Consider the following 22,651-nt stretch of genomic DNA (forward strand, 5'->3'; position numbering starts at 1 on the left):
GAGTCTTGAGCTCGAGTATGTGCAGGTTTGGAGCGTTTTACGGCAACGACACATCGACGTCATCGGGAAATTCTACTTCAAAGATCAAGCGTTGCAGCGGCCGAGTGGAGCGGTCAAGTGAACCCGCTGGAAAAAGACCCATGTCCCTGTCCAATATCGACTTGATGGAGCGGTCAAAGGTAACCGCTGTGGTCTCGGAGCGGTTTTGTGGAGCGGGAGAAAGAAGCCGCTCGGTAAATCCATTTGCGAAATTAAATTATTGACTGGTTTAGTCCGGTTTGACTTTGGTTTGTGAGGTCAAACCAGCTCGAGTTTAACCACTCTATAAATAGATTTAGACCTAAAAATCTTGGACTTATCTCATTTTCTCTCAAGACTTTGTCTAAACTTGTAAAAGCTTGAATCTTTCTATAATCTAAGGAAGTACTTCATCTTATAATAATTGTGTTTCTCTTGCTCATTAACATGATTAGCCTTGATCCTTACATGGGTTTAAGGTTTCTCATGGAGATTATTGAGTAGACATATTTTGGATTCATGGGTTAAGGTAGATTAGGGTGATTAAGCTAGATCTAAGGTGTTTTAGTATAGATCCATCTTGTTCCTTGCTAGTAGAGTGCTTTTAATGCAACTCTAGAGTTGGCCTCTCTAAAGTTGAGCTCTAGGCATTTCATACCCGGAAGGTGTTTGATGAAATGTCTGAACCAACTCTCCTAAGCTTTTAACATTCTTTACCAAAGGAATTTGTTGTTAAAGGTGTTAAGATGGCTAGTAGACTTGAGATTAATGATTACTTAGATAACATTCAACAAAAGGAATTTGATGCTTGAGTTATCTAGGTAAATGAGCATTCATCTAGGGATAGATTTTGTTTATTATTGTGTCTAGGCCTAAGGTAAATAGATTGATTGAAATTTGATACCTTTAGATTGAAACTTGATCACTTTATATCAATTATCCTTACCCATGTCCATCCTTAGTATTTGAAAGTTCTTGCACTTATTTCTTGATTGGATTTGAGATCACCTTGTTTATATTTATAGGATATTAGCTTGTTACAAATCATCCATCTTCTTGTTTGCTTAGATTATGAAAGCTTGTGTATTCTTGGTGTTATAGGTCACTAGTTCCTTGTGGATTCGATCCTAAAATGCTACAATGACATACCATTCGATTGTGGTATTGTTGGCACATTAGGTTAATTGGTGTGTGCGTAAACGCGTAATCAACTACTAATGATCCTAGAGCGACCCTCTCCCTAACGTAATGATAGTCCGTTTCAAAATGTTTTGTTCTTCGGTGAAAGGCTGGATTGGCTGTCAGGTAGATAGAAGAGAGGTTGTCTCCGAACAGTTGTGGAGCGACAGGCAGAGAGATACCCAGTTCCTTGAGTAGCATACTTATCCACACAAGTTCTGAAGCAGTTTCAGATAAAGCTCTGTATTCTGCTTCTGTTGAGCTCTTAGATACTGTCGGTTGCTTCTTTGAGGACCAGGAGATCAATTTTTGCCCAAGGAACATGCAGAAGCCGCCTGTAGATCTTCTGGTTGATGGACATCCGGCCCAGTCGCTGTCACTGTAGGCTCGTAGGGTACAATCAGTGTCATGAAGAAGTGAAAGTCCCATAGACATTGTACCTTTCACATAGCGCAAGATGCGTTTGAGGTTTGTGAAATCTGAGACTGTAGGAGCGTGCATCTTTTGGCAGACGTAATTGACTGCGAATTGGATGTCTGGTCTGGTCAAGGTAAGGTATTGTACTTTCCCAGCCAGGCTCCTGAAGTAATGCGGGTTAGAGAATGGAACGTTCTGTTCCGGAACATTGTTTAGCTGTAGCGGAAGTGGTGTATTAACTGGTGCACTCTGCTCCATACCAGCCACTGTAAGAATATCAATGGCGTACTGCTCTTGAGTCAGAAACATTCCTTGATCGTGACATGAAGCTTGAATTCCCAAAAAATAGTGCAGTTTTCCAAGATCTTTCATCATGAACTTAGCATTTAGCTCTTCTAGCAACTTTGTGAGAGTAGCAGAGCTGTTTCCGGTAATTGCCATGTCATCTACGTAGAGCAGTAGCATGATAATGTTCCCATCGTGTGAGTAGATGAACAATGAAGGATCTTTTATGCTGCAGACGAAGCCAAATTCAATGAGAAAGTCACTGAATTTGTTGAACCAAGCCCGGGGAGATTGCTTCAAACCATAGAGAGATTTGTGCAAAAGACACACATGATCAGGTCTTGTTTTATCGACGAAGCCTTCTGGTTGCCTCATGTAAACCGTCTATAGCAAATCTCCATGCAAAAACACATTTTTAACATCCATTTGCTTGACTTCCCATTTCACAATCGTTGCCAAATGCAAGACTATTCTCACTGTTGTTGTTCTGACCATTGGGCTATAAGTTTCCAGATAGTATATTCCTTCTTCTTGGTTGTTGCCTTGAGCAACCAGCCTCGCTCTTAGTGTTTCAACCGTTCCATCTGCGTTTAATTTGTTTCTGTATATCCACTGATATCCAAGAACATGCATATCTGGTGTGCGTGGAACGAGAGTCCATGTTTTTGTTGCCATACATGTTGATATCTCATCCCCCATTGCATTATTCCATCGAGCATTTTGAAAAAATCAAGTCGCGGGTGTAGGTGCGGGTTAAGATTATTTTTTGCGGGGCGGGTGCGGGTTGGTGGATTTTGATTTGCGGATACCCGCCAACCCGCAAAATAAAATAAAAAAAAAATTTTTTTTTGAAAAATTCGATATTTTTAGAAAAGTAATTAATTTTTTTTAAAAATAATTAAATTTTTAAAAAATAATATAAAAAATTACTTATAAATATATTATTTTAAAGAAAAACTAATTAAATAATTATTTTTTTAATTAAAAATATAACCCGCGGATCCCGCGGTTTACCCGCAAAATAAAGCGGGACGGATGTGGGTATTAGTTTATTGCTTTGCGGGTTGAACGGGTCGAAATTTTAACTAAAAAAAAAAAACGATCCGCGGGTTGGGGGGGGGCGGGTTGACCCGCGAACCCAGGACTAGTTGTTGTTTACGTTGATATTATAGAGTTGTCTCTACTCGTATGAGAGAAACAGACCCACCCGGGAACGTCTGACCCGACCGAAGAATGGGACCGTCTGCGAAATCAGATACCAACGGCACCGCCTCGTCGAATCGCAATCCTCCGGCAACGAACGGCGGCGATGCATCTCTGAATCAACCTCCTTTAGCAACTAATCAGGCGATCGCAGAGTCGGCGGATCCGTCGAAGAAGAGGAAAATGGGGATGCTTCCGCTCGAAGTGGGTACTCGTGTCCTGTGCCGGTGGAGAGACGGAAAACTCCATCCGGTCAAAGTAATCGAGCGGCGGAGGATTCATAACGGCGGCCCAAATGATTACGAGTATTACGTTCACTACACAGAGTGTATGTCGTTTTTAACTCTTTACCAAGTTTTTGAATTTCTAGGGTTACGTGTTTGGATCATGATGTGCAGTGTATTAAATCTTCGTTGAATTGTAATGGTGAACATCCAAAGGGTTGAACTTTAGCAAAGGGCTTGTGTTTGATTCATGATTTGTTTGTTAAATTGCACGCCTTTGTCAATTGGATCATTTTTGGATTGGAGAAGGAGCTCAAATCCTGCATTAGATTCTGCTTCTTAAGATGATAAAGTTGGTGTTTTGTGAAATCTTATGATCAACAATGTGTGTGTTTTGAGTGATGTTCAGGATTTGTTTTTTTGAGACTGCAGTTAACAGGAGGCTGGATGAATGGACTCACCTGGATCAACTGGATCTTGATTCAGTTGAATGCGCCGTTGATGAAAAAGTGGAAGACAAGGTAGTTTTTTCCTCTCAGTTTTAGTTGCGTAATGCTTCATTTGTATTAACAAGTGTGTCTGTGGTTTCTTAGGTGACGAGCTTGAAGATGACGCGTCACCAGAAGCGGAAGATCGATGAGACACATGTAGAGGTCAGTCATTAATGCATGTCACTGATCCTAGAAACGTAAGGCTTATCACTTATGTTGACTCGATATTCTGTGTTTTGAAATTGTTCATTTAGGGTCATGAAGAGCTGGATGCAGCAAGTTTGCGTGAACATGAAGAGTTCACTAAGGTCAAGAACATAGCAACGATTGAGCTTGGAAAATACGAGATTGAGACTTGGTACTTCTCACCATTTCCACCGGAGTACAACGACTGTGTGAAGCTCTTCTTTTGTGAGTTTTGCCTCAATTTCATGAAGCGCAAAGAGCAGCTTCAAAGGCATATGGTGAGCAGCTCTCTTCTGTCCCCCTTTTTAAAAAAAAAATTATGTATGATGTTCTGTGAGTATATATATTCATTGTGCGAGCTTATTCAATACAATATTCTATGTTCACGGTTCTTTTAGCTTTTTGAATAATCGCCTTGCTTTTTCCCTGCAGAGGAAGTGTGATCTGAAACACCCCCCTGGTGATGAAATCTATCGAAGTGGTACCTTGTCAATGTTTGAGGTAATACACCGTGATGTTTAGATTTTTATTCTAATACATTTTAACTGACCCTACCCTGATGTTGCAGGTAGATGGCAAAAAGAACAAAGTCTATGCACAGAATCTCTGTTATCTGGCGAAGTTATTTCTTGACCACAAGACTCTTTACTACGATGTTGATTTGTTTCTGTTCTACGTTCTCTGCGAATGTGATGATCGAGGATGCCACATGGTTGGATACTTTTCAAAGGTAAAACATAGGCAACGTCTATTAATATGCTTGGTTTCAGCTTGTTCGGTTTGTTGATAAAAATGTAAACTTCTGTTTGGTACAGGAAAAACATTCGGAAGAAGCTTATAACTTGGCGTGCATTCTAACTCTTCCTCCGTACCAAAGAAAAGGCTACGGCAAATTCTTAATAGCCTTCTGTGAGTTTTCTTATCACTTTTGACAATTCTCTTCTTCTCGATGTATAACAAATTGTCCTTGTGAGTTTGCAGCTTATGAACTGTCAAAGAAAGAGGGAAAAGTTGGGACACCGGAGAGACCCTTATCGGATCTAGGCTTACTAAGCTACAGAGGTTACTGGACTCGTGTTCTACTAGACATCTTGAAGAAACATAAAGGAAACATTTCTATTAAGGTTAGATTGTGTTTTAGTCTGATGGAAACAACTATTTAAGGTTATTCTCTGAGATCTAAGAATCCAAACACATAATGATGATGTAGGAGCTGAGCGACATGACAGCAATCAAAGCGGAGGATATATTAAGCACGCTTCAGAGCTTAGAGCTGATACAATACAGGAAAGGGCAACACGTGATATGTGCGGATCCAAAGGTTCTGGACCGACATCTGAAAGCTGCAGGACGAGGTGGTCTTGATGTTGATGTTAGCAAACTGATTTGGACACCTTACAAGGACCAAAGTTAAAAAGTTTGAAGTGTCTCCTTTATATAAAAGTTAAGTACACTATTCTTCTCCTAAAATGTCTGTGTAGTTTGCTTGTAAATGTTTTAACTGTACTTAGAGTGTTGTTTATGACAAATCCTTATGAATCGAGAATTTGAATCAGCTTCATTGCTCTAATATAATTAGCGTTTATTTTAAACTATGTTAATATATTTCCATGTTTCTATTAGGAATGCAAATGTATTAGTTTTTTTTCTTCTCTGTAACGGCAAGAATCAGTCACATGTTAATATTCCAAGATAAAAGCCAACTCAATCATGTCTATGTTATCCGGTCCACATCGTCAACAACAACGAACCTACACTTTTCTTATTATAGGTTTTATAGAATTTGATGACCAGTCGTTACCAATATTCAATAGTTTCTTACATACACATGGAATCTCAGTCTAGCGGTTGGTCACTAGATTACCAGATTAACATGACAGCCAATTAAAAATCCTTCTTCTTTTTGATAATTTGTGTTTTTTTGTTACATACTTTAGTACCCTTTTTTTTATTTAACGTGTAAGGTAGATTTACCGCCAACCAATTATGAGACAGCCGTATATTCTCAACTGAACAGAGTTGCTGAAAATGCTGCTGATGTCAGATTTTGAAAGCCGGAAAGCAGTCAAATCTTCTACCCAAAATAGAAAATTTGACATGTCGATCTGGAAGGATAAGTAAAAAAGATAACATTTCTATCTAGATAAAATTCCAGCACATATAGGACTTTCTAAAATTCAAATCCTAAAATAGCAAAATCTCCAACCAACGTACCAGTTTTGTTAGCATGTATATATAACAGTGTCAAATTGTTGATAAACAAAACACACACAAACCAGAAAAAAACACAAAGCAATGAGTTATCCTATGCAAACAAAAGGAAACAGAGCACTCTCCTCTGTTTCCACACTTCTCCTAAGTATCCTCTTCTTCATCTCCAAGCCATCGAACGCCCAGTCTTCTTCTCCAAAGTTCGCATGTGACGTCACCAAAAACCCTTCTCTAACCGGTTACGGATTCTGCAACACTGGTTTGAATGCCGAAGCACGAGTCACCGATCTTGTCGGAAGATTAACTTTGGAGGAGAAAATCGGGTTTCTTGTCAGCAAAGCTACAGGGGTGAGCCGTCTTGGGATTCCAGATTATAACTGGTGGTCGGAGGCACTTCACGGCGTCTCTGATGTCGGAGGTGGTTCTAACTTCACCGGTCCTGTCCCTGGCGCAACTAGCTTCCCTCAAGTCATTCTTACCGCTGCTTCCTTCAACGTATCTCTCTTCCAAGCAATTGGCAAGGTGAGAAGATTTTCTTTCTTTGTGCACAAGTAATAGACAAAAGTCATTTTTCATGCTTATAGGTTTTCAATAACACTTTTAATCTGTGGCATGGTTTTAAGGTTGTGTCGACGGAGGCGAGGGCAATGTACAACGTTGGAGCAGCTGGATTGACGTTTTGGTCACCGAATGTGAACATATTCCGTGACCCGAGATGGGGAAGAGGACAAGAGACACCCGGCGAGGACCCGACGCTCGTGAGCAAATACGCGGTGGCTTATGTTAAAGGTCTTCAGGGAACAGACGGTGGAGATCCTAACCTTCTTAAAGTTGCGGCTTGCTGCAAACACTACACGGCCTATGATGTTGATAACTGGAAAGGCGTCCATCGTTACACTTTCAACTCTGTGGTAAGAAAAAAGATAGAGAACATTTGTATTCTTTAGAATATTGTTATTGGTCACACCAAATACATTTCTATCTTGCTTTGTGTTGGATTAGGTGAACCAACAAGATATGGATGATACGTTTCAACCACCGTTTAAGAGCTGTGTGGTTGATGGGAATGTAGCTAGTGTCATGTGTTCTTACAACCAAGTTAACGGTAAACCGACATGCGCTGATCCTGACCTGCTTTCTGGTGTGATCCGTGGTCAGTGGAAGTTAAATGGGTAAGGTTTCTTTTCTCAAATCATAGACATGGCCGGTTCTGGCACAACACATTCATATTATCTCCCAAATTTTATTATATATAAATCGTATGACCTTTAAATTGTCAATTTTTTTAATTAAGATTAATCTAAATTTTTTGGGGGGGTTTTGTTATTAGGTACATTGTTTCGGATTGTGACTCAGTAGAAGTGATTTACGCAAGCCAACACTATACCAAGACTCCAGAGGAAGCTGTGGCTAAATCCATGTTGGCAGGCTTGGATTTGAACTGTGATCATTTCACTGGTCAACACGCAATGAGTGCGGTCAAGGCCGGTTTGGTAAACGAAACAGATGTTGACACTGCGATTTCAAACAACTTTGCGACTCTGATGCGTTTAGGATTCTTCAATGGCGACCCCAAGAAGCAGCCCTACGGTAATCTTGGTCCTCAGGACGTTTGCACGGCCGAGAACCAAGAACTCGCTAGAGAAGCCGCAAGGCAAGGCATTGTCTTGCTCAAGAACTCTCCTGGTTCGCTTCCGTTCTCACCTTTTGCTATCAAAACGCTAGCAGTGATCGGACCAAACGCTAATGTCACTGATACAATGATCGGAAACTACCACGGTAAATTAAAATTAACTCAAGTGGCCATTAACCTCGACGCTTCATACTTAGCTTAAATATTAAAAACGACATCGTTTTATTTTTTAAAAAATATTCTTCAGGCGTACCGTGCAAGTACACAACGCCACTTCAAGGACTAGTGGAAACAGTGTGGGCGAAGTATCAGATGGCATGTCCTAACGTGGCGTGCACGGAGGCGGATATAGATTCAGCCACTTCTCTAGCGGCTTCAGCTGATGCGGTTGTGCTAGTGATGGGAACAGATCTATCAATCGAGAGGGAGGACCATGACCGAGTCGACTTGTTCCTTCCCGGAAAGCAGCAACAGCTTGTGACCGAGGTGGCTAAGGTTGCGAAAGGACCGGTGGTGCTAGTCATCATGTCCGGTGGAGGATTAGACGTTACTTTCGCCAAGAACGATCCGAAGATCACAAGCATCATGTGGGTCGGGTTTCCTGGTCAAGCAGGTGGTCTCGCCATCGCTGACGTCATCTTCGGTCGTCATAACCCGAGTAAGAGTATGATTAACCCGGGGTTCTTAGGATGGGGTTCTTAGCGGCTGTTTCTTAACTTTTAACTCAAAAAACTAAAAATCGGTTCTTAAATAAGGACTTTAAGAACAGGTTCTTACCTTTTTTTTAGTTAAAAGTTAAGAAACAGTTTCTTAATTTCCGATAAAAACCTCACTCTAAGAATTCGGTTTAATCATGGTTTAAGAAAACACATTGTTCTCTAAATTAAACTGGTTCGGTTTATACGATTATAATTAGTTAACCGGTTATTTTTTGTTTTTTGGTTTACGGTTTAGGCGGAAAGTTGCCGATGACTTGGTATCCTCAGTCGTACGTGGAGAACCTTCCGATGTCGAACATGAACATGAGAGCTGATAACTCAACCGGGTACCCGGGTCGGAGTTACCGGTTCTACACCGGAGAAACAGTGTACGCTTTCGGAGACGGGATCAGCTACACTCATTTCAACCACCGGCTAATCAAACCCCAACGGCTCGTCTCTCTCGGTCTAGCCAAGAGCCACCCTTGCCGAACTTCAAAGTGCCAATCGGTGGACGCGACCGGACCTTACTGCGGGAAGACCATCGAAGTCGAGCTAAGAGTAAGGAACGCGGGAGAGAGAGAAGGGACCGACACGGTGTTTCTGTTCACGACGCCGCCGGCTGTGCACAGGTCGCCGGTTAAGCATCTGCTAGCGTTCGAGAAGGTTGGTCTGGGGAAGAAGGAAAAGGCGGTGGTTAGGTTTAACGTGGACGTGTGTAAAGATCTGAGTGTGGTTGATGAAACAGGGAAGAGTAAGATCGCTTTGGGGGTACATGTTCTACATGTCGGAAGCTTGAAGTACTCCTTGATTGTTAGGATCTGATGTGAATGAAAATTCGTTTTATATTTGTTTTCAATGTTTTAGTTTCTACAAGAAATGATAATTCATTGAAGTCTTATTGTTACTTCTTTATCTTCTCACACGGATCGTATAATAAGTCCAAAGTTCCATTTAAACTAAAATGTGATTTCTTAACCGGACCAAAGCAATCTAACCGAATTAAACCGACTCGAATCTGGTACTAACCGAATTTTGCATTAGATCTCTCCTGGCTCATCTTTTTTTTTTTTTTTTTTTACACTGTTCTGTTTTCTAATTCGATTCTCGGTTTCCGGAGGCAGAAGCGATTTCTACTCTCTCTCAGATCTACAAGGTATTTCGATTTCTTCTTCTGGGTTTCTGTTGATTGCTTGATAATGGATTCATGAATCAGAATTTGCATGGCTGGTTTGTGAAATGAACTCTTCTGCTTTTAACTGTTCCATTCTATAAAGTCTGTATCTTTAGACTCTGTTTTGTCTCTTACCTTTTCTTCTATGAAGACTTTGTTGTTATGTGAAGTTGGATGAATCATCTCTCTGTTTAGATCTTTCTTCTTATTCTCCAGAGTGATATAGAGAGAGCTGCTGGTGTTTTAAATTCGAACTGAATACAAACTTATAGCTCAAACCTGTGTTTTTGCAGCTCAATATGGATACTACTAAGGATGATGATTTCACATTCTCAAAGGTGAGTTGAGTTGGGCACTTAGTTTCTTCAGGATAAAAATCATGAAAGGTTTAGACTTTATGATGATTGATTCTTGGTTTGTCCCGTTTTAAAGGCTGTTCAACCTGATAGTGAAGTTGTTTTAGAGGCAAAGGATCTTGCATCACATGTAGATAGCATTGTCCTTAAGGAAAACACAGTTGGATCTCTGTCTTTCACGGTGACTGATTCTTCATCTGAGATTCTCAAAGCTAGAAAGCCTATAACTCGTACAAAAGTCCCATTTGAAAAGGGTTATAGCCAAATGGATTGGCTCAAACTTACTCGAACGCATCCCGATCTTGCAGGTAAAATGCCTTTCGCTTCTTTCCCTTAAATGCATCTTGATGAAAGGGACAATATTGTTGTGCAGGCCTGAAGGGAGAGTCGAACAGGAGGCTTATATCAATGGACGAAGTTAAGAAACACAAATCAGGAGATTCGATGTGGACTGTATTGAAAGGACGCGTGTACAACATATCACCTTACATGAATTTTCATCCCGGAGGTGTTGATATGTTGATGAAAGCCGTTGGGAGAGACGGTACGTTGTTGTTCAACAAGTACCATGCTTGGGTCAATTTTGATGTCTTGCTTGAGAAATGCCTTGTTGGAGTTTTGGATGACTCCAAAGTGATGAGCAAATGCTAAAAAGGTTTGAGATAATTATTTACTCGTACAGATTATTCTTAAGTCAAATAAGTGTTTACATTTTGATTATTCAAATGAAAACGCTGGTCACAACTTTGTACTGTGTATTAGACTTTTGATGTCAATGTGAATCATTCATTGATCACACAGTATGTGATTAACACAACACTTTATTTTATAATACAATACAATAGAGGAGCAGATGATAATAGAGTTCAATTCAGCCTTTGTGGACTTCTGTAAAGCTAAATTTGCAGCATCATCTAGCCACAACGGTCAAGAGATGAGTGCACCATAAAGAAGATAAAGGGATAAGGAAAGCTTCCTAGTTCCTAAATGTGAACAACATTCCTTTCCACACAAATTATTATTATCAAAACTCATAAAATAATTTGCAAGAAATAAGAAATGTTTACGTCATACTCTTTCAATCTAGTCCCCATATTTTAAGTCATCTCACACTTCTCTGACATACAAAATCAAAACTCTTTGCCAGCTTTCTAAGGAGAGCAAAACAAAGAAAGAGAAGACAAGAATGGAGTTTCGTGGAGATGCCAGCCAGAGGATTGCTATGATATCAGCTCATCTTCAACCTTCTTTCACTTCTCAGGTTTCTTTGCTTCTAAGTCAAGTTAACTTCTTTGATTCTTCAATGTTCTGTTGTTTCTAAACCATAATAGTTTGCATCCACTCTCAAACAAAACTGACTTTCAGTAGTTGTTTCTACTAGCGGAGGAGATTTTTTTATGCCATTAGAGACCAATCCTTTTTCCTCCATTGAAGCCTTCTAGGACTGAAAGTGAGTTTTGTTTTTTTATTCTTCGTGGTTTATTAGATGGAGGAGAAGAACTCTGTAATGGGAAGAGAAAACTGCAGAGGGAAAGGCGGGAAAGCAGGATTCAAAGTAGCAATACTTGGAGCTGCAGGTGGAATAGGACAATCACTATCCTTGCTAATGAAGATGAACCCTCTCGTCTCTTTACTTCATCTCTACGATGTTGTCAATGCTCCCGGAGTCACTGCTGACGTCAGCCATATGGACACTGGAGCTGTTGTACGTACCTCAACTTTGGAAGTTCGTAATTTATCAAATATTAATTCATAGAGTTTCTAATATAATTAAAAATTACAATGGCACTACTTTAAAATTTTCTCAAAAAAAAAAAAAAAAGGTTGGAAGCTATCATAACATAACTTACTTCTTGCTGATGTCTCGAGTAAGGACATACTCTTGATTGGTTTTTTAGGTTAGAGGATTCTTGGGAGCCAAGCAACTTGAGGACGCCCTAACGGGTATGGATCTTGTGATCATACCAGCTGGTGTGCCGAGGAAACCAGGGATGACACGCGATGATCTCTTTAAAATCAATGCTGGGATTGTTAAGACGCTATGTGAGGGAGTAGCGAAATGCTGTCCAAATGCTATCGTCAACTTGATTAGTAACCCCGTGAACTCCACTGTGGCTATTGCCGCTGAGGTTTTCAAGAAAGCTGGAACTTATGATCCTAAGAAGCTCCTTGGTGTTACTACACTCGATGTTGCTCGTGCCAACACCTTTGTGGTATATGATAATGTCTTTTACATGGTTCTGTTGACTTCTATTCAATCATCAAGATTTGACCTTACTGCTCAATCTTGTGAAGGCTGAAGTTCTTGGACTTGATCCAAGAGAAGTTGATGTACCAGTGGTTGGGGGACACGCCGGAGTCACGATCTTGCCACTATTGTCACAGGTTTCATATCAATAGGACATTTTCATTAAATCAACTGATCTGCTAATTGATGTTTTTTTTTTTTTTGCCTCAGGTGAAACCACCTAGTAGTTTTACACCTTCGGAAACAGAGTATCTCACGAACAGGATTCAAAACGGTGGGACTGAAGTAGTGGAGGCAAAAGCTGGAGCTGGATCAGCAACACTTTCAATGGTATATAAAAGCAAAAACCAACTTACTTTTTAAAACATCATTAGAAGAACCCTATTGAAAATGTCATGAATATATGTGGAAATGTACTACTACTACTATAGGCATATGCTGCAGCCAAGTTTGCGGATGCTTGCCTTCGCGGGTTAAGAGGAGATGCGAATGTGGTTGAATGCTCTTTCGTTGCTTCACAGGTTGTAAATCCTCAAAAGGCTTTTCAGTTTTACATCTTCAAATGAAAAGGCTCTAACGATTCTTGATTTTCTAATGGCGATTCACACCACAGGTGACAGAGTTACCTTTCTTTGCAACGAAAGTGCGTCTTGGACGTACAGGAGCAGAGGAAGTGTATCAGCTTGGACCCTTGAACGAATACGAAAGGGTTGGTCTGGAGAAAGCAAAAGAAGAGTTAGCAGGAAGTATTCAGAAAGGTGTCGACTTCATCAGGAAATGATAACTGAGAATAAATCAACCAGAAAGACAATAAAGATGGTTTTATTAAAATCCTTATGATCATGTACTACTCACTCAATCATGCATGTGTCCTTGTGCTTCTTCTTCATAGACGTTACATGTACTTCTATATTGGACTGACCTTGTTGAAAAAAGTTGTAAGAGGATGTTCACACGCTCAAAGCTCTAGAAAATGGCAATGTCGTAACTAAAATGACAAACATCATGTGAAAGAAAACGTCTTTGCGGTGTAACACGTCTGAAAGGTGAAAACAAAAAGGAAAAAGAATTGGCTTCGCCCGGGTTCGAACCGGAGACCTTCAGTGTGTTAGACTGACGTGATAACCAACTACACCACGAAACCTTTACGTTTGAACAACCAATCATTAAAATACTTTTACTACTCTTTAGAAGTTGGTATCACCTACCAGACAACAAAGCCCACGTGATCTATAATGTATTTTTTAAATAAAACTTTTGTCGTCTCCGTAAAGAGAATAAAGGAGAGAGCAGCCAGCGAGTGAAACGAAAGGCCAATCACCACATTCTCAATCTCTCCAACAACAATGGCAGCCACAAGAGTGCTCACTGCAGCTGCAGCCACTACCCAACCCACCTCCTGTTTCCTCTCCAAACGAGCTTTCCTTCTCCCGGCCAAGACATCATGTCTATCCTTCAACAGAAGAGCTTTGGTGTTGAAATCGAAGCAAACCTTCTCTTGCAGCGCCATATACAATCCTCAGACCAAGGTTCAAGAAGAAGGTCAATCCGAAACCTTAGATTACCGCGTCTTCTTCCTCGATGGTAGCTCCGGAAAGAAGGTTCCTTTTCTCTCTTACTATTGTGTCTCTCTGTCTTAAAGTTCAAACCTTTTGTGTCTCTCTGTGCTAAAGTTCAAACCTTTTGTGTCTCTCTGTGCTTAAAGTTCAAACCTTTTGTTCTCTTTATGCTCTATGGATCTTTCACATTGCTAATTGGATTACTACTATAGTTACCAATAGACATCAATGTAACTAAAGATTAACACGTTGACATGCTTTTGATTACATCACTCTGTTTCTTCATATTTGTGTAGGTTTCTCCATGGCATGATATACCATTGGCCTTAGGAGATGGAGTTTTCAACTTCATAGTTGAGATCCCTAAAGAGTCTAAAGCAAAGATGGAGGTTGCTACTGATGAAGACTACACTCCTATTAAGCAAGACACCAAGAAGGGAAAGCTCAGATACTATCCGTACAACATAAACTGGAACTATGGGTTGCTTCCACAGACATGGGAAGATCCATCTCAGGCTAACCCTGAAGTTGAAGGAGCTTTTGGTGATAATGATCCAGGTGATTACTATCTCTTTTTTTTTAATCTTACTAGAATGTTGTAACAAGCTTAATTAATGTTCTTGGGTTTTGGGATTTGTATGTAGTTGATGTTGTTGAGATTGGGGAAGCCCAAAGGAAGATAGGAGAGGTTCTAAAGATCAAGCCTTTGGCTGCTTTAGCTATGATTGATGAAGGGGAGCTGGACTGGAAGATTGTTGCCATTTCTTTGGATGACCCTAAAGCTCATCTTGTCAATGATGTTGATGACGTAGAGAAGCATTTCCCTGTAAGTGCTGAATCTAGTAGTGGAAGACGGTCTAAAATTCTCAGGTTTCTGATCCTTGACTGGTGGATGCAGGGTACATTGACAGCCATTAGAGATTGGTTTAGGGACTACAAGATCCCAGATGGAAAGCCTGCTAACAGGTTTGGTCTTGGAGACAAACCAGCAAACAAAGTAAGTTCCTTTCTATATATTTCTCTTGTGGTGTAGCTTCATGTTTGGTACTGAAACTGAGAGGAGCTTAGCTATAACACTTACGCTTTGGTGTTTTGTTACAGGACTATGCTTTGAAGATCATCCATGAAACGAATGAATCATGGGCTAAGCTTGTGAAGAGATCAGTTGATGCTGGAGACCTTTCACTTTTCTGAACAGTTTAACAATCATATCTTTGCAATGTCCTGTCATGAGCTCGAATAATTTGATTTTGATCAGACTCATGAGTCCTACATCATTCTTGTTTTTCTCTCTTTCTAAAGAGAGATCTAAACATTGAGATTTTATTTTTCACCATTGATGACTGAGTGAGATAATAAAAACATTCTGAAAAAAATAATTATATTGAACATGAAACCAGGCTTTGTGACTGCCATCAAACGGAGCTTTTATTAATTAACTAGAATTAATAAGATTTACGCAAGTTATATGAAAATTATTTAAGAAATATCGCATGGAAAAAAAATTATATTATTGATCAAATTAATATATTTAACCCTTAAAAAATTTTAAATTTTTTTTTTGTTAATTACATAATTTGTTTACTAATGAACTGATCTCATTTTTGAAAATATTTTTGGTCAAAAAATTATTTATCGCTTAAAAACCTAACGTTTAGGTCGAAGAATCTCATGCCTACTATTTGGTTACAATGAAACTATGTCAGCTCGGTTTTATATCATGATTTAGCAATTTAAAAGTTAATTATGGTTATGAGAAGTTTACGTTCACGTGCCAATCATATCTATCTTCGATATTTTTCTCTTTTTTGTGTCATTTTGGTTATTGCTCGATATAAATATTAATTTTTGAGTTTATTCTCATTTGTTTTTTTTATTTTGGCCTGAGATTTAGAAAATAATTTAAGATTCAAAATTATTAAAGAGATACATACTTAGGTTAAGATCTGCGCATTGTGCAGATCTTATACTTATTTTATATTTTTCTGCATAATATGAAATAATAAAATAATAATTATATATTAAATAACTAAAAAAATCAGTTACTATTATGTAATAAATTGGCTTGCACATATAAATCAAATGACCGCTCTTGTTTATTCGCAACCATTTTAGAATAAATAAAAAACAATCAATCTTATCTATCGTATATGATATATAATTAAATTTAAATGATATGAAATATATATATATATATATATATATTAACATAAACACCTATTAAAATAAAATTATTTATTTATATGATTTTATTATCATTGTATCTTATTATAGAAAAAAATTAAACATTGATCACAAAAGTTTATATGAGACTTTTAACAGTTTTAGTAATTTATACTTGTTTTGAAAAAATCAAAATAGAACATATACAAAAAAATCTAAAATTTTAATATATGATTAATGTAATTGTGTAATTTATTTTAATAGTAAAAAAATTAAACAAAAATGATAGAAAACATACAAATTATTAGCAAATTTTCATTATTTAAAATCATTAAGTACTATATATATCATAATCACATTAGGTAATTCCGTAGGTTTTATTTAAGAAAATAATATATAATAAATAGTCACTTTGCTTTAGTTAATATCATATGATATCATATAGTTGGTATTAAATGTTTCTAATGAGATATAAAAATCGAATTGGACCAACATATTTTTCAATTTTAATGTAAAACTGACACGTAGAATTAATTAACTACATAATTGATTGACACATAAGCAAATGTTTTTTTTAATTATTATAAAATTGAGGTTACATCTTTTCAAATGTTCTTCAATTAATATACAGGAGATTTATTTATTTCAAGTGTAGCATCAATAGAAAAAAAAACATGATTGTTTTCATTATCATTCTGTTACTATACATTGTAAGAGTTTATTGTTATCATATTTTCTTAATTTCCATTTTTTTTTGTTTTTTTTTTTTTTTGCTTTTGTCTTTATATTTGTTTGATATGTTTACGTGCTATATAAAATCTTATTTGCACGTGTCTAAATACTTTTACATGCATGCTTTATAGTATTGAGCTTTTTCAGATAGGCGAAACCCCAACGTAACATTCAGAGTGTTTAAAATATATAAACTGGAACCGTGAACGGAACTGTTTTTTATAAAGACGTTATTATTATGAAACTAATGTTTTTGGAACAATTTAAATGGAACATGAAAATAAGTTTTGTGATTTGACAATTGACAAGAAGCTTTTGAGAGAGAAATGAGTGAGAAACTTTAGAGAGGTTCTCCATCAATCCATTTTTTGAACATAAGTGAGCATTGGTCAGGATTATACTCAGCGGTGTGTCCTCCTCCCTGCAAAATCACACAATCAATCTCTCTTTCTTTTCACTATGTTTACTGCAAAGGCTTTGGAGAAGAATGAATAAAGAAATGGGGTTCAAAAATTAGTGCCTTGATGGTTGCAAATGTCATCTTATTAGCGTAAGTCCTTGTATATCCAGCGACTTGATAGCTACTCATCATCCAAGGTCTCCAGTCATCAACAATGGAATAGTTGAGACTTCTGATCCATACTTCCGTTGAAGAGTAAGGTGCCATCATATCATGATCACCACTGTTCAAAAACTTCCAGAATATGAGTTTGTGACTTACACACCAAGAATGAATAATATTTTGAGTCTCTAATATTTAAGTAATATTAGTAACCCTCGAAAAATAAAACAATGTCACATCAACAAACAAAAATCTTGCCTGTAGATGAGGGAGCGGAACCCTTTACGACTATTGTTCACGTGATATGGAACGGCATTGTCAATATCAAATGTATATGGAATGTTTTGGATGTTGCATCGGTTCCATTTTCCTAACTCCTGCATCATGATGGTATTAACATTAAATTGGTCACTATTTGTGCTGCCTTTGTTATATTTATATATGTACCATCTTCACGCCTAGAGCTTTGCGTACATTTTCATCGTTTGCCCAAATAGCAGACAGAAAATACCTATAAGTCTGCGAAGACAACAAGTAATCAGAAATTTTCAAACCTATGAATATAGAAAACAACCAAAACAAGAGAATTCTTACAAAGCAGCTAGGAGGAGGCAATGATGGTGTATCGTTTCCTGAAAACTCTTTCAGTTCTCGCCGTCTACCAGTTTTGATGTTTCGTAAGGTTTGTGGTATGTCTCCTAAGACGTAATCTACTGGGCAGTTTGGTAACAAAATCTGCTCTACATATATCTCCGAGATACACTAATAACACTCAAAAACAAAGAGTCTGAGGGAAAAAAAGCAATCAGATATATAGATATTCAAATGGTGTTTGGTATTATGATCTTTACATTATCATAAGCTTGAAGATCATTTAAGCATTTTTCATTACTCGGATCTAGATTAATGTGTATTCCTCCGCAACTTTTTTCAAGCGACTGCATAAAAAAAAGTAGTGAGAAAAAAAAAGATTGGAACCATATGTTGGTCTCAACAGCCCCATATACCATCACTACAAAAAAAGAGTTGTTTAGCATCATTTATTTTGTATTTTTGCATTACTTATAAATGATGTAAAGGAATTTTGAATCACTTATATAAATGACTCTGAAAGTGGTGATGCAAATAATTTGTATCATTTTACTAATAACTGATGTAAAAAATACAAATATTTTCATCAATTGTTGTAATTGATGTTATTAAGTATCAATTGTGAAAAGTGATGCCAACAGCTGCATCAGTTTTTTAAAAATGATGTCAATATTGACATCAATTTAAATAATTGATTTAAATTTTTATATCATTTATTAATAATTGATTTAAAATTTTATATCATTTATTAATAATTAATATTAAATTAATTATCATATTTCAAAAGTTTTATAATATTTTTATTATTTATAATTATTGATTTAAAATATTATGTTTTATGCGCCGTGGATAATTTTATTTTCTCAACTACTAGATAAATTTACATCAATATATCAATTAAATAAATTATTTTTCATTAGAGTTTTACGTTTCCAATGAAAATATAGTTTAACAAAACAAAACAATACAGAGAGAAGTCTAACAAAAAAAGCAGAAGATGAAAATAAGAAAACAAGATCGTAAAATTAATTAAACATAATTTTCTGTGAAAGCTTCTTCAATCTGGATTCTTGTTCTTTCTTTTTTCTTTCTCCATATTTTTATCATCAATCTCTGTTCCCTTAGACTTGAAACTACTGAATGCTTCTGCAAAAACAATTTACCATCATCATGATTCATATATATAAGAAAAAGAGAGTTTTGTATACAAAATCAATCAAAAGAAAGGTTTCCAGAAGACTCTTACTGATGACTAACCTTAACCGATGATGTACTGACGTAAACAATAGCAGCCTTTCACGAAAGTTTCCAAAGTATCATATATTCAGAACTGCAGATTCAACCTCTGTTAAACTTTGCTCTAACGTAAATTCTAATTCCTAGAAGAAACCGTAACCATATCAAACTGTGTTGAAAACATTTGTTAAAGAATTGTGTGTGTGGAAGATAGAAACTTTGTAAAAAAGAAGAAGGAAGAAGTAAAAGACAGTTGTTTTTATTCAGTTAAAAGGGATCGTGATCTAGTTAGTGGTTGAGATAAAATAGGAGAAGATATGGCTATTTTTTGGTAACAAACGTGTATATAAAATCTTGATGGTGATCTAGTGGTGTACAATTTTATTTACAAAACAAACGAGATAATCTATAAAATTAACTACTAATATTTATCAATTAAGTCGTTAGTTGTAAATTTCTGTTTTTAGCTAACTTATTTCGTTTAATTAATTCTATATTATAATGAGCATAAAAGTATTTTTAAATATAGATTTAAAATTCTTCATTTAGTCTATATTTATCATTTTAATATTCAACATATCAATTTTTCTAACTTATTTATTATATGAATTCAAATTCTATATCAACGCAATACAAATTTTCTTTATAAGATTAAATATACAGATAAACAGATTTTATCTGTATAAAATTCATATGATAATATTGTATTTTAATTTGTAAAAAATAAAATTTGCAACATCAAATATATTCAAGCGACATAACTGAAATACCTACACATATTAATATTTTAGTTAAAATTATGTTAGTATCATTTTATTATTGATGTCAAATTTGCAACATTTATTGAAATGATGTTACTATTGTATCATTTTTATAAGTGATGTTAATCCAAATTAGTGAATGTATCGATTATTTAATTGATGTAAACCTATATTTTCTATCAGTTTTATAAAAGTGATGTAAATTAATATAGATTTGTATCAATTGCATTAAAGTGATGTCAAATAAATTAATAGTATCATCGTTTGTTATAATTGATGTTAAAACACATATTTTGAATCATTTGCTGATAAATAATTCAAATTACTATCATTTATTTTTCTGATTCAATTTAAGTGATGTATTACAGTCTTTTTTTTGTAGTGCATAGACATTACCTCAAAGAGCTCATCTGAAATAAGTCCCATCCGATGAGCAAATGGAACTTTATAATTAGATTCAAGGTTTAGATTTGTTATAGGGTTTCCAAGAACATATCCCTGCTCAATTTATAGGAAGATATTATTAACCTCAACCGCATTATTCAATCCAAAAAATGGGAAGAGAATACCTGAATACTTATGAATGGTGTGAGACCTTTCTCATTTCCTGTATTTCATATAGTATAATGTTATTAAGATCTTTATTAGAAACGGCGAAAATAAGCCTAAGTACTAATTAAAATACCAAGTGAAATCTGTTGCACAACTCCGGGAACAATGTGCCCGGAATATGAATCTCCACCAACGTAAAATGGATTCGATATAAACTCAGGGTGATCCACCAACCACTGCAGCAGGCAAACAAAATAAAAGGACGCTTAAGAAAGAAAAAATGAAGAAACAGCAACAAAGTACACACAAAAAAGGAAAGAAAAGAAACTAAACTCAACTCTTCTAAGAAATTGATCGATTTGATGAATTTGTATGGTGTCGCTCGTCTCAGCAGCACGCGGAGTTTTGGCATAAGAATATCCAGAGCCAGCAGGAGATTCCAAATATAAAATGTTAGCCACCTGAACAGGATATGAATTATATACAAATTTGAAAAATGGTGTAGTTTTTTTTGTTTTTGTTTGAACGTAAAAATTATAGAAAGGAAAAAATGGGTTTAATAAAGTTGGTATATAATCTCTCACCTTTGTCCAAGAAAAAGATGTTAGCTCCAGAGGAGGCAGTGTCCCATTATATACATCTCCTTTGAAAGCTAAAGGACCTGACAAAACCCATTTTGAGAAAGGAAAAAAACATCAACTCAAAGACTCGTCTTAATCCACCAAACAGGATTATGTAAAACCAAGGTGAATAAACAGCACAACTCATCTGGTAGAATCAAACTATTTGTTACCGTTTGCGAAGAGTAGTCCACAAATGGAGCTGCATCCAGGCCCACCAGTGAGCCAAATCAAGAGAGAATCTTTTTGTGGATTTCTCTCTGATTTCACAAAGTAGTAAAAGAGCTCAACATCCTCAGATTCACCAACACTCACATACCTTTTATTATTTTTCCATTTTCAATCCATATGCTAGAAATTAGAAATCAATAACTTTCTGATGACGAAAATTAGAATTAAGAGGTTGACTTTTATTACCCTGTCTCGAGCGCGAAAGGAAGAGGACCTTCAAAACCAGGAAGATACTTCACATGCAAAGAAGTAACAACTACATAATGTATGGAGGTCGAGATGCTCAACAGAACTAAGATGAGGAAATGAAGATTTCTCATTTTTTCTGCTTCCTTGCGTCGCAAAGCAATTGGTCAAAGGAACCTTTACTCTCGAATGCTAATAGAGAAGAAAGAAGAATGATATGCTAATTAAAGAGTAGAGACTAGGCCTGGCACGGATCCGGATATCTGGGAAATTCGGGGTACCCGGATCCGGATCCGGATCCAGATTCGTGGTTTCCAGATATCCGGATTTCGGATATCCGTCCCGATATTCTATTACCCGCGGATATCTGGATCCGGATCCGGATCCGTAAAAATAATTAAAAATAATATATTTTTTAAAAAATACTAATTTTTTAATATAATATATAAATCAAATATTTATAAATATATTTATATATGTCTATAATATTGTAAAAACTAAAATATAATATTATAAGATTAATTCATGTATAAATATTAATATATCAAATATAAATATTAATGAAATTTAAAATTTTAATGTGTTTTAAAAATACGGATCCGGATCCGGATATCCGGACCTAAAAATTAAAATATCCGGATTCGGATTTGGTTTGGACGGATCCAAGATTTTACTATCCGGATTCGGATCCGGACACCCCGGATATCCTATTTTCAGAGCGGATCCGGAGCGGATCTCGGATCGAATCCGGATCTCGGATAATAAGTCCCAGGCCTAGTAGAGACCAATTATTTACTAGAAAATCAAATACAATATCTATCCCAATATATAAAAGACCAGTTAACTAACAGATAAAAATATAAAAATAAGAGACCAGTTAACGCGGCTAATTGAATAAAGGCCATTAATTGACTAATGCATATCAAGATATGATTTCAAAATCTTTTTTATATATTTTTATGTTAATGTGTATGTAAGACAACATCATTTACATTAAAATATAGTATTTTATACATAATTGAAATTTTCTTCACAGAAATTTTAGTTTTAAATTAATTATCAATATAATTGAGAATATTTACAAAATTCAAGTCTTATAAATTTTAGATATACATTTTTTAATAAACTTAAGATA

At 36.3% G+C, this 22,651-nt stretch overlaps 6 protein-coding genes, 1 long non-coding RNA gene and 1 other non-coding gene across 9 annotated transcripts; 5 read left to right on the forward strand and 3 right to left on the reverse strand.

The window, feature by feature from the left end:
- The first annotated feature begins 3,071 nt into the window (after nt 1-3,071).
- Nucleotides 3,072-5,595, forward strand: LOC106442595 (histone acetyltransferase of the MYST family 2). The gene is made up of 9 exons (XM_013884262.3): nt 3,072-3,430; nt 3,759-3,847; nt 3,920-3,979; nt 4,072-4,281; nt 4,436-4,504; nt 4,572-4,733; nt 4,819-4,912; nt 4,985-5,127; nt 5,214-5,595. Exons 1-9 carry the CDS (start codon nt 3,133-3,135, stop codon nt 5,415-5,417), a joined length of 1,329 nt encoding a protein of 442 aa, XP_013739716.3. The 5' UTR covers nt 3,072-3,132; the 3' UTR covers nt 5,418-5,595.
- Nucleotides 5,596-5,773: 178 nt separating this feature from the next.
- LOC106440394 (beta-D-xylosidase 3-like) lies at nt 5,774-9,458 on the forward strand. Its single transcript, XM_013882040.3, has 6 exons — nt 5,774-6,736; nt 6,838-7,125; nt 7,217-7,386; nt 7,545-7,993; nt 8,095-8,505; nt 8,802-9,458. Exons 1-6 carry the CDS (start codon nt 6,299-6,301, stop codon nt 9,368-9,370), a joined length of 2,325 nt encoding a protein of 774 aa, XP_013737494.1. The 5' UTR covers nt 5,774-6,298; the 3' UTR covers nt 9,371-9,458.
- Nucleotides 9,459-9,582: 124 nt separating this feature from the next.
- Nucleotides 9,583-10,871, forward strand: LOC106440396 (cytochrome b5 domain-containing protein RLF). Its single transcript, XM_013882043.3, has 4 exons — nt 9,583-9,701; nt 10,013-10,057; nt 10,152-10,383; nt 10,449-10,871. Exons 2-4 carry the CDS (start codon nt 10,019-10,021, stop codon nt 10,724-10,726), a joined length of 549 nt encoding a protein of 182 aa, XP_013737497.1. The 5' UTR covers nt 9,583-9,701; nt 10,013-10,018; the 3' UTR covers nt 10,727-10,871.
- A 208-nt stretch (nt 10,872-11,079) lies between these two features.
- On the forward strand, nt 11,080-13,286 carry LOC106440395 (malate dehydrogenase 2, glyoxysomal-like). 2 transcript variants are annotated; one of them, XM_013882041.3, is made up of 7 exons: nt 11,080-11,336; nt 11,562-11,801; nt 11,974-12,288; nt 12,371-12,460; nt 12,534-12,653; nt 12,755-12,844; nt 12,937-13,286. In XM_013882041.3, exons 1-7 carry the CDS (start codon nt 11,262-11,264, stop codon nt 13,102-13,104), a joined length of 1,098 nt encoding a protein of 365 aa, XP_013737495.1. In that variant the 5' UTR covers nt 11,080-11,261; the 3' UTR covers nt 13,105-13,286. The 2 variants fall into 2 exon arrangements, with proteins under 2 accessions (XP_013737495.1, XP_013737496.1); XM_013882042.3 differs by having other exon boundaries at nt 11,081-11,336; nt 11,562-11,780.
- A 107-nt stretch (nt 13,287-13,393) lies between these two features.
- On the reverse strand, nt 13,394-13,467 carry TRNAV-AAC. Its single transcript has one exon. It is a non-coding gene; the product is annotated as a tRNA-Val (tRNA).
- A 78-nt stretch (nt 13,468-13,545) lies between these two features.
- Nucleotides 13,546-15,218, forward strand: LOC106440393 (soluble inorganic pyrophosphatase 6, chloroplastic). The gene is made up of 5 exons (XM_013882039.3): nt 13,546-13,924; nt 14,179-14,440; nt 14,527-14,708; nt 14,781-14,879; nt 14,984-15,218. Exons 1-5 carry the CDS (start codon nt 13,670-13,672, stop codon nt 15,074-15,076), a joined length of 891 nt encoding a protein of 296 aa, XP_013737493.1. The 5' UTR covers nt 13,546-13,669; the 3' UTR covers nt 15,077-15,218.
- Nucleotides 15,219-16,980: 1,762 nt separating this feature from the next.
- LOC106440392 (serine carboxypeptidase-like 19) lies at nt 16,981-21,729 on the reverse strand. Its single transcript, XM_013882038.3, has 13 exons — nt 21,517-21,729; nt 21,273-21,418; nt 21,064-21,140; nt 20,818-20,940; nt 20,613-20,715; nt 20,497-20,534; nt 20,324-20,425; nt 18,191-18,277; nt 17,934-18,101; nt 17,787-17,858; nt 17,598-17,716; nt 17,298-17,460; nt 16,981-17,198 (listed from the first exon to the last, which is right to left on the reverse strand). The coding sequence occupies exons 1-13, from the start codon at nt 21,648-21,650 to the stop codon at nt 17,118-17,120; spliced, it is 1,413 nt and encodes a 470-aa protein (XP_013737492.1). The 5' UTR covers nt 21,651-21,729; the 3' UTR covers nt 16,981-17,117.
- Nucleotides 18,822-20,299, reverse strand: LOC125593173. The gene is made up of 2 exons (XR_007329122.1): nt 19,188-20,299; nt 18,822-19,076 (listed from the first exon to the last, which is right to left on the reverse strand). It is a non-coding gene; the product is annotated as an uncharacterized LOC125593173 (long non-coding RNA).
- Nucleotides 21,730-22,651: the final 922 nt, after the last annotated feature.

Source organism: Brassica napus, chromosome C9 (genome assembly GCF_020379485.1).
Source record: "Brassica napus cultivar Da-Ae chromosome C9, Da-Ae, whole genome shotgun sequence".
Classification (NCBI taxonomy): Eukaryota; Viridiplantae; Streptophyta; class Magnoliopsida; order Brassicales; family Brassicaceae; genus Brassica; species Brassica napus.

Excerpts from the sequence above, each read along its gene's own strand:
- LOC106442595 (XM_013884262.3), top strand. The coding sequence starts at position 3,133 with ATGGGACCGTCTGCGAAATCAGATACCAACGGCACCGCCTCGTCGAAT. Across the intron at positions 3,431-3,758 it reads TTACGTTCACTACACAGAGT|TTAACAGGAGGCTGGATGAA; the intron begins GTATGTCGTTTT and ends TTGAGACTGCAG. Across the intron at positions 4,734-4,818 it reads TGGTTGGATACTTTTCAAAG|GAAAAACATTCGGAAGAAGC; the intron begins GTAAAACATAGG and ends TGTTTGGTACAG.
- LOC106440394 (XM_013882040.3), top strand. The coding sequence starts at position 6,299 with ATGAGTTATCCTATGCAAACAAAAGGAAACAGAGCACTCTCCTCTGTT. Across the intron at positions 7,387-7,544 it reads GGTCAGTGGAAGTTAAATGG|GTACATTGTTTCGGATTGTG; the intron begins GTAAGGTTTCTT and ends TTTTGTTATTAG. Across the intron at positions 8,506-8,801 it reads CTTCGGTCGTCATAACCCGA|GCGGAAAGTTGCCGATGACT; the intron begins GTAAGAGTATGA and ends TTTACGGTTTAG.
- LOC106440396 (XM_013882043.3), top strand. The coding sequence starts at position 10,019 with ATGGATACTACTAAGGATGATGATTTCACATTCTCAAAG. Across the intron at positions 10,058-10,151 it reads ATGATTTCACATTCTCAAAG|GCTGTTCAACCTGATAGTGA; the intron begins GTGAGTTGAGTT and ends CCCGTTTTAAAG. Across the intron at positions 10,384-10,448 it reads AACGCATCCCGATCTTGCAG|GCCTGAAGGGAGAGTCGAAC; the intron begins GTAAAATGCCTT and ends ATTGTTGTGCAG.
- LOC106440395 (XM_013882041.3), top strand. The coding sequence starts at position 11,262 with ATGGAGTTTCGTGGAGATGCCAGCCAGAGGATTGCTATGATATCAGCT. Across the intron at positions 11,337-11,561 it reads AACCTTCTTTCACTTCTCAG|ATGGAGGAGAAGAACTCTGT; the intron begins GTTTCTTTGCTT and ends GTGGTTTATTAG. Across the intron at positions 12,845-12,936 it reads GCTCTTTCGTTGCTTCACAG|GTGACAGAGTTACCTTTCTT; the intron begins GTTGTAAATCCT and ends TTCACACCACAG.
- LOC106440393 (XM_013882039.3), top strand. The coding sequence starts at position 13,670 with ATGGCAGCCACAAGAGTGCTCACTGCAGCTGCAGCCACTACCCAACCC. Across the intron at positions 13,925-14,178 it reads ATGGTAGCTCCGGAAAGAAG|GTTTCTCCATGGCATGATAT; the intron begins GTTCCTTTTCTC and ends ATATTTGTGTAG. Across the intron at positions 14,880-14,983 it reads GAGACAAACCAGCAAACAAA|GACTATGCTTTGAAGATCAT; the intron begins GTAAGTTCCTTT and ends GTTTTGTTACAG.
- LOC106440392 (XM_013882038.3), bottom strand. The coding sequence starts at position 21,650 with ATGAGAAATCTTCATTTCCTCATCTTAGTTCTGTTGAGCATCTCGACC. Across the intron at positions 21,419-21,516 it reads CCTTTCGCGCTCGAGACAGG|GTATGTGAGTGTTGGTGAAT; the intron begins GTAATAAAAGTC and ends AAATAATAAAAG. Across the intron at positions 20,426-20,496 it reads CACCATTCATAAGTATTCAG|GGATATGTTCTTGGAAACCC; the intron begins GTATTCTCTTCC and ends TAAATTGAGCAG.